Genomic DNA, 9,067 nt, shown 5'->3' on the forward strand with positions numbered 1-9,067 from the left:
AGCGGGCTGGGGCGCGGCTGCATTAAGTGAAGCTCATGGAGACTGTGTGCTCTAGCGCCTTGCGGCGGAGGGAGGCGATGCTCGTGCCCCGCCACACGTCGCTGCTGTCCGGGGAGCTGCAGAGCTGGGGCGAGCCGGAGACGTTGCTGGGGCCGGGGAGGGAGGCGGGCACCATGCCGGGGAAGGCGGGCTGGTAGAGGTGCGACTGCAGCCCCGCGCCGTTGGAGCCCGCCAGGCTGTTGGACAGGCCCATGGAGTTGGGCGGCGGCCCGGCCGCCAGGCTGCACTGGGACAGCGACTGCGCCATAGCTTGCTGCCTGCCCAGAGCCGGCGGCAGCGGCAACTGTGATACGCCCGGCATGGCGGCCGCCGCCCAGCGGGTGTCGTTGGCGTGGAAAGAGCACAGGCTGTCGCCCATAGCGGCGGCGGCGGCGGCGGCGGCTGACGGAAACTGAGGCAGGCCTGGTGTGGGCAGCAGAGTTCCCGGCGCGCGGAACACGTTGGTGGTCTTCTTGCGTTTCTTCCACTTAGCGCGCCGGTTCTGGAACCAGACCTGGAGCGGGCGGGGCGGGAGACACACAGAGCGCTATTAGCGAGCCGGCTGGCCAGGGGGTGGGGCGGGGGCTTGAGCCTGAGAAACCTGCGTCAGACACTGCCCCAGGCGGGACAAGTACCATCTGCCCAAAGTGCCCGTACACTCAGCCAGAGACCGCGGTTCTTCGTCAGCTCGAGACAACCGGAGTCCCTTGCACTCAGCAAGCGCCAACCTCCGGGGTCCTGATAGTGCCCCGGAGCGCTTACACTGGGTGCAAACATACCACCGCGTGCAGTGTTCACCACGCCCCTGCACGCTGGCACATTCTATGCACTGCTTAGAGGCACAAGTCTGCAGGCAGGCATGTGTCAAAATCGGACCCACAGGTGTACAAATGAAGATAAACATGTGTACCCATGTGGCTTAACAGAGTGCCTTATAACACTGATGGGCTATAGAATTTTCAGAAACGCTGGAAATTTGGAAATTGATGAGGGGCTGAGGATGACATAGCCAGTTTCAAAATCGAAAGACAAAGGAAAACCCCTAACGCCACAGATGACAGAGCGGAGAGGTTAATATAGTGATCCTTGTGGGAAAGCGAGCCGCACTGAGCTACGGTGTTGTTTGGGTCGCCACCGTGATTTCTGATTCGTAGCGACTGGTTCTACTGCCACAAGTCTCCATGCCTCATTCTCGAACCCCTCTGAGGGCACCTTTTATCTGAGCTGTGCAGATGTGCTGGAACCTGCTGCCAGAGCCCTGAGCCCCACGTCCTTCAAGTCTATTTTCAGAAACTTGCTGAGAACCCCGAATTACAAGGTTTCCAATTCCTCAAGTCTCCCCTGTTTGATCTGTTTATGTATAAACTGAAAACAAATTTTCTGACCAGTACAAATTAGAGGTCAAGTTTAAAGCACACACTAGTAATGAATCAAATTTGATTTTGCTTCAGACCCACATATCTTTCTTTTTAGAGAGATGTGTTTGATAAAATATACTCCAAATAAAAATAAGCCTCGTACTCGTTTTTTCTTAACAATACCTCTGAATTTCTGAACTTACCAGACAAACTTGACAATTAATGCCATATTCACCACCACAGGGGAAGGAAGAGTTCTTCTGAAAGATACCAGGTAAACTGCCTGACCAAGAGAACTTCCTGTTTCCCCATACTTGAATTTGGGTTGTGTGTGGTTTTTTGTTTTGTTTTGTTTTGTTTTTTAATAATAATTGGCAGTACGCCTACCTGGCAGGCTTGCAGTTTAACACACAGTCAGTTGGAGGTTTAGTGTGCACAAATATAAATTACGTAAGACACATCTCAGGTACTGATTGAGTTTCCTCTTAGAATGTGACAAACGTAATTTGACCATATTCATGACCAAAAGGTTATTCATCTGTTAATCCAAGCTATTTAGTGTTTATTCTGCAAGCTAAAGGATCATGAGTATGGATGTACCTGACCTATTCTCAGTAAGCCAGCTATTCACAGAGGCATGTTACACTGTGCAGGTGAAGACCCTCCACGCTTACTAGTGTGAACGGCATTGCACTCTAGACATATTGCCCGCCTTTGAGCTGGCCCTGGCCTTTCTACTGTACCCAAGCCATCACCCATCATTTCATCTTTCTCTGATTTCTACCCCATTTCCCGTGTTTCTGCCTACCCCAATTTCCTGATTGTGTAAAGATGCCGGGTCCCTTACTTGCTAAAGCCCCTAGAGTAGGTGGCACAACGGATTAATGAGACTGCGGGGCCCTTGATAGTAACTGGGATCAATGCCGACGGGGGAGAATTGAGCTGTTTAGCGGCCTGGAGCAGAGAGTAACCCGCAGGAGCCAAGGAAAGCACAGTGAGGAGACCTGTGGCCACAGGTCACTTTGCATTACCCATCCTAGGCTGCATTGAGGAGAGGTAGACTGGATGGAGCCCTAGACAGGGAGGATGTTTATGTCCAAACGGTCCCCACATCTCACATTCCGCACTCGGGTATATTTAGAAAGATAGCTATAAAGACCGGTTCCTAACGGCCTGCAAAGTGTCAGTGAATCCCTAAATGTTTGAATACCTTGGGCTGGGCAGTGGGCGAAGAGGGTGGCAGACATCTGGGGGGGGGAGGAGGTTCCGGAGAAGCAGAAGAAAGAAGGGCGGGGGCGGAGGGATTGCCCCTACAGTGGAAAACACAACTGCTAGAAAGGTTTCTGGACCTCAGGCACAGGTGGAAAAGAACAGCTGTTAAAGAACTAAATATGATAGGAATAATCGAAAACTCGTGCTCAATTATGTTTGAGGGTTAGTAGTCAAATGATGGCTACAAAATTTTTTATGTTTCATGGCTTACTGGGGTTGTGAAAAAAATCTGCATGGGGTCTGAGCACCTCCGTTCCAAGCTATGATGCATATGTTTTTAAAATGTGAATGTTTCCACTTGAAAACTAGAGCATGACGGATTAAAATGCAGGCAAAACCTAAGGGAGATTTTGAGAATGCACAGATGACAACTCCAGAAAATATATTAACCGCAGCCACTGGCCAACTTTGTACTCAGTTTGAAATGCAGCTCTTTTCAGAAAATGCTTAATACAACAGTGAGAATCTAATGGAGGTTGGAATTTAAAAATCCACTTTCATGATATCTGCTGTTACAGTAATATAGACATACTGTAAATGTATTTTAAAATATATAGCCCGTTTAATTCCCCACCTATAAATGGCTCAGAAATAGAGAAAGAGAGGGAGAAAGAGAGAATATTACTTTTTTCCCCCTCGAAGCAAACGCTTTATGAAGATCTCATTGGAATCCAGCAAATGATTAATGTGAAGATTTGGGAGGAAATCTGGGGAGCTGTATTAAAGCCGAGATCTCAGGTTCATTTCGATCAGCCAGCCGTGAACTCTGGGCCGAATTCATTACACTTTAATAGTGCTGGGAGAGGAAGAAAATGCAATTTCTCATTCCATTAGAAAACTAGAAAATACTCTCAGCTTGTCCCCCTATTAAGATGTGGCAGGTGACAGGGCCATTCTGGGGGACACGGTCAATGGAATTACAGCACATTATTTTTGTTCGTATAAAATATTGAAAGGCAAGCCTGACTGTGCAGAAGTTATTTCACTGATTTGGTTTTTATGTAAATAAAATATTGAAAGTTAATTAATCCGTGCTAGAGACTAATGATTATGCTTATTATATTGCATTTGATCGCGTAATTTGCATGATTCTCGCATTGCTGCTTAATAAGCCATTCTAGGTTATAAATAATTCTGAAATTGGTTTCTAATAATGGCATGCTATAAAAGGAATGGTTTTATTACACTAGCCAGAAAAGGGGAGCGATATCAGACATGGAATTGGCCTCCATGTGAGTAGAAGTGCTTTAATAAGTACTTAAAAGTGTGATATATACCAGATATAGATAAAAATAAGTCTGTTGGATCAGTTAGTCTAGAAATAAAAAAACATCTTTAAAAGCATACAATTGTAATAAATTAAATGTTTAGATCATTTTTAATCAGTGCAGTGGCCCACATACTGAAAAGAATGTGTGGCAATCTGTTAACTATAAAGAAAACTATGAAGTACTCATCATATAAGAACATAAACCAATTACTATTTAATTTGAATTTGGTCAAGGAGCAATGGTACAGTGAATTGTGAAGTAAATACATTTTCCATAAATTATTTTTGCATTACATTACATAATGTTAATCATTTTGAAATGTTAATTAAGAAGGTTATGTTGATCTGATTACTTTTTAAACTATGAAACATTATTTTTAAAAATATTGAAATTGCCATTCTATTAAATTGTTCCTATCAGCAGCCTCAAGCTATTATCTTTTGTTGAACATTATGCTAGAACAATTAAAGTACTTTGTCTTTTTCTTCTTGATTATTCTTTTGTGTACTTTTTGAAAATAACTGTTTCTATTACATAGTTTGTATTTTATTTCATTTACAACTTTTTCTATTAAAAGAACCACTGCCATTAACCTTTGGAAGACCTAATAAAGCTTAATAGACCTCATTTTCTTTTTTCATAAAGTCGGTTGTCCAATTATATTTTATTTGTGATTCTAAGTTCTATTTTAATTTAAACTAATTACCACTATGTCTAGGTTAAGCAACAGCATTTTACTCTTTAAAACAAAAATTATTAGGTAGTATTTCTCTTGAGGGACAAAAAGCCAATTTATGAATTTTGAACCTACAAGATTTTAAGAAGCCAGTATTATCATTAACAGTAATGAAAGTATTGAAATTGTTTATTTCTAGTAAGGTTTGGACCCAACTTCAGATTTAAAAAGAGGTGGGAAGTAAAAATCTTTTTAAACAATAATATATATCTGCACAATGCAGTTAACACTTTTGGGGTGTTCAATTTCAATGGCCCATGATTCAGGGTTTCCAAAGTCCACTGACGAAACCATCTGGACTTACAATGAGTAAAAATGTTAATCTATGTTCTACCTTGATGATTACTTTATTAATTGACCACTTTAAGTTCCCAGTGATATTCATTTGCTGACTACTTACAGCAGAAGCATATCTGTTTTTCCAGGTTAGACTATTTTTACAATGTCGAAAGCAGACATAAACATTCAACACTGTGATTATGGACACCCTTGTCTCCAACTTCTTAGATCAAATGTAAAGCAACTGGGATCTTTAAACTTAATTTGTTAAAGCAGCTAGAGATGAAATTGACACCCTGCATGACATAGAGAAACTATCATGTTCAAGACAGGAAAGGAAGGTTTTCAGAACCCTGGATAGCTCAAGACTCAGTGAGCGCCTTGGTATTTCACCTAGAGCAGTGGTACATAAAAGATGTGATATATTGTTTTCATTCTTTTTTAAAAAGCGGGGGGGGGGGGGAATGAGATTCGCTGAGCTTATGCTTTTATTCCTCAATTTTCAGAAAAGTTATAGATGTGATTTTCAAAGTTATATATACTTTACAACTTGGAGGGTGGTTGGCCGAGAACAAGGTATTAGTAACGAATTCGTCTGCTACCTGTCAATCTTTCTTGCCCTAAATGTCCTTTCTTCAGATCGGATATCTACAACAGAAAGCCTTCAATCCCCCCATCCCCAGTTTCCTTAAGGGGAAAACCAGGGTTCAAAGACTGGGGGATCTTTACAGCCGCTCTCGGCGGCGCTTCGGTAGACCATCAAAGTTTAAAACCTTTGCAAACCTCAAAGCTCGGGGTTTGTTGTCTTAGAGCTGTTGGAGGGTGATATGCAAGAGAATAAAGCTGCACCGTGAAACTCAGGTATGGATTTTTTGTAAGGTGCCGTCATGCCTTATTTCCTCCCTTTTCAAGTTTTCTGTAGAATTGTTGCATTCCCCCCATTTATCCAGACGCTTAACACAAACTCATTAGGGGTAATGAAATACTTGTGAAGAACTCGAGGTGGAGTGGAGGTGCGCGCTCAGCTTAGCCGCCTGGGAGACGCGGAGGCTGGGAGACGCAGAGCTTCCCTTCTCAGGACGAATGAGACGACCTAACAGTAGAACAACGCCGGCTTCGCTTTTGAGGCATTTCTGCAGGAATGTGGCTATACTAGTGGGAGGTGGGAGCCCTGCTTATCCATGGAACTTATAAGGCAGCCGAAGAGCAGCCCAGAACCCCGACAGGGAAAAGACCCCGCTTGTTTTGCCCAAATTCTCCCGCCCCACCTTGCCTTCTGCCCCGGCGCCCAAGCCCGGCGTACCTGCACTCGGGATTCCGTCAGCCCGATACGCAGCGCCAGCTCCTCGCGCATAAAGATGTCGGGGTAGTGAGTCTTCGCGAAGCTCCTCTCCAACTCGTTGAGCTGCGCCGGGGTGAAGCGCGTCCGGTGGCGCTTCTGCTTCTGTTGGCCCTGCTGCTGGCCGGCTTGGCTGGGGTTCGGGCCTCCCTGGGGCCCCGGCTGTTTGTCCGGGTCCTTTGCGCTCACCGCCAGCGAGGCCGGCGTGGAGCCCACTGTAGTGATGTCCTCCCCGGGCAGCAGAGTGGCTCCCTCGACTGGGTCGGAGTTGGGCGCTAGGTCCCCCGGATGGCCCCCAGGGTCGGAGCCCCCCACGCCCAGCCTACACTTCACCGCCTCCCGGTGGCCCAGAAGCTCGGCAGCATCTTTCATACCTGAGGAGGGAAGGGGATCGCGGTCATTACCTTCCTGGCGATGCCAGGAGGGACTATCCTCCCTGCGCGGTCCTCCTTTAGCCCCATCCTTGGCTCCCTCTTCGCCCACGTTCACCCTATGAAGGAAACTCTCGGGATGCTCAGCTGGGTTCCCCAGAATTTGGACAGCCAAGTTGGAATACCATCTCCCGGCCCTTTCCCCTCTCTCTGCAGCCGGCTCTCGTAGTAAACAGCACATGCTTTCATATCTCCCGCAGTGGAACACTCCCAGTCCCGGCAAAGAAACATGCCTTCGATTCCCTTTCATGAACCGTACCCCTGATGTCCCAAGAAAGCGAGAGCATATCCTTGGACTGGGGTGGGAGGGGGGAGAAAAGAAAGAAAGAAAATTAAACGATTCCTTGGTTGCTGCCCCACCTGCGCTCAGACAGCTTGGCGAACTCTACCGCCGGCCCTCAGCCGATTCCCTCTCACTTTTGGAAGATGAATAATTCTCCAAGCCTTCCACCCTCTGAAATCAACCCAAATCAGCTCCGCCTCCCCCTCAAATCAGAGAAAGTGTTTGGAAAATGGAGTCACATCCATCACCAAAGATTCCCAAACCGGAAACCCAGAGCCCAGCAACCCAGACAGCATTAAGGAAACTCAAGGAAACTATAGACAGAGCAGTGAATCAAACTTTACAGAATTCAACTTCCTTCCGGAGAAATAAAAGGCGCGTTTCTCTCAGCCATTGGCAATGCCGAGTCCCTTGCAGGCGGGGATGCCTGTGAGGATGAATTTGGCTTTTCTCCTTTCTCAGTGAACACACTTAGCAAATCTGCCTCGATTGCAGCGGCTTCTCGTTTGTGCCAGATTTTTACAAATTCAACCATTCTTAGATGAGGGGTAGAGAATGAGGCAGGGGGAGAGAGCAAAAAAGAGGAGGAAAAAAAATTCCTAATCAAAGCAAACAGGAGGGGAAAAGAGAGAAAGAAAAACACCTCCTAACAAATTAGCTCAGGGTAGATCGCCGTTCAAAAAAAATTAATAATAATAAGGGAGAGGGAAGAAGGGGGAAAAAGGAAAAACAAAAAGTAACAACACTTCCCAAGTCCTCTTTTGGATCTACATATTCCATAGATTTTTTTTTTTAAAGACGATGTTAAATCAAATTAAACTTTAATGCAGCACAATTACTTTTAAAGAAATTAGTCCATTTAGGGCGCATTAAGGTAAAATAAGGAACAAATTGACAATTTCCTGCCCAGGCTTCTCCTGGCTGCCCGGGCGAGAGGCGCGCACTCACCTAGCCTGGCGTCCAGGAGGTCGGCGTGAGACAGCATCGCGCACCGCTCCAGGGCGAAAGCTGTTCCCCCCCAAATTTTAGCGGCTTTAAGTTATTTAAAATAGATATAAGCTATAAGCTATACGATATAGATATATATAGATCACCTAAATGAAAGAAAATTCGGTTTGTGGTTAAAAAGGGGGCTTCTTGCATTATAATGTCCTTTAGAGAGACGGGGAGGTGCTTAACAGTTGAATGAACCCGTGAGCAGCTCGGCAAGGGGACCAATCAGGAGGGCAGCCTGCAAATGTCAGCGCCGGGAGAGTCCCCCACTCCGCCCGCCCGCCCGCGCCCGCCCGGAGGAGGCGGTGGCGGCGGCCCTGGCAGCTCCAGCCGCGAGCAGCAGCAAAAGCAGCGGAGGCCGCCTCGGTCTCGCCCTGGGCTTCTGGGCCTGGCTCCCGTAGGTTCCTCCCCGAGATTTTCTCCAGTCACACCTTTCCTTTTCCTTGTCCCTGCTCCCTCCAAAGGTGCAGCTCGGTCTCCTACAGCTAGGATCATCCTACGGCAGAGGCAGTGCTGGGGACGAGCAGGGCTTGACACCCGCATGACCCGAGAGTCACTTCTGCCCGCGCGCTCTGGGCAACACAGGTCTGCTGCTGGTTCGGGCCTGCCATTACGCAGCATAACCAGGGCACCGCGCAGCCTCTAGACCGCGCGTAAACTCCGCTGCAGCCTAGCAGGCCTGAGCCCAGGGTACAGATACCCTGGCTGGGACCCCGGGCCTAAAGAGTAGCTAGCAGCCCCTCAGCAGGCCTAAAGAGCAAGCAAACAAACAAAAGAGTCGACTCCCCTTGCGCTTCCAGCGCCCGCAGAGTCAGGACCCCGCGCACAGTGCAGATCCGTGCACTCCGCACCCTTCCGGCCCGGCTGCCGCTCCTCCACCGGGCCCACGCTTGCATCCTGGCCCGCAACCTGCTCTTTCGGTCAAAGTTTCTAAGTTCAGCTTGGTTCCCAATTCCACTTATGGCTGTAAATAAAGTTAAATGCTCTTTATTTTCTTCTTGAATATGTTAAACTACTTGAACAATTTAAAGTGCTTTGCACAAGTGAAGCGAACCATCTCTAATGT

At 47.0% G+C, this 9,067-nt stretch overlaps 1 protein-coding gene across 1 annotated transcript; it reads right to left on the reverse strand.

Moving 5' to 3' along the window:
- On the reverse strand, window positions 1-8,238 carry LOC123602540 (orthopedia homeobox). Its single transcript, XM_045487055.1, has 3 exons — window positions 7,957-8,238; window positions 6,259-6,668; window positions 1-553 (listed from the first exon to the last, which is right to left on the reverse strand). The coding sequence occupies exons 1-3, from the start codon at window positions 7,991-7,993 to the stop codon at window positions 23-25; spliced, it is 978 nt and encodes a 325-aa protein (XP_045343011.1). The 5' UTR covers window positions 7,994-8,238; the 3' UTR covers window positions 1-22.
- Window positions 8,239-9,067: the final 829 nt, after the last annotated feature.

This window comes from Leopardus geoffroyi, chromosome A1 (genome assembly GCF_018350155.1).
Source record: "Leopardus geoffroyi isolate Oge1 chromosome A1, O.geoffroyi_Oge1_pat1.0, whole genome shotgun sequence".
Taxonomy (NCBI): domain Eukaryota; kingdom Metazoa; phylum Chordata; class Mammalia; order Carnivora; family Felidae; genus Leopardus; species Leopardus geoffroyi.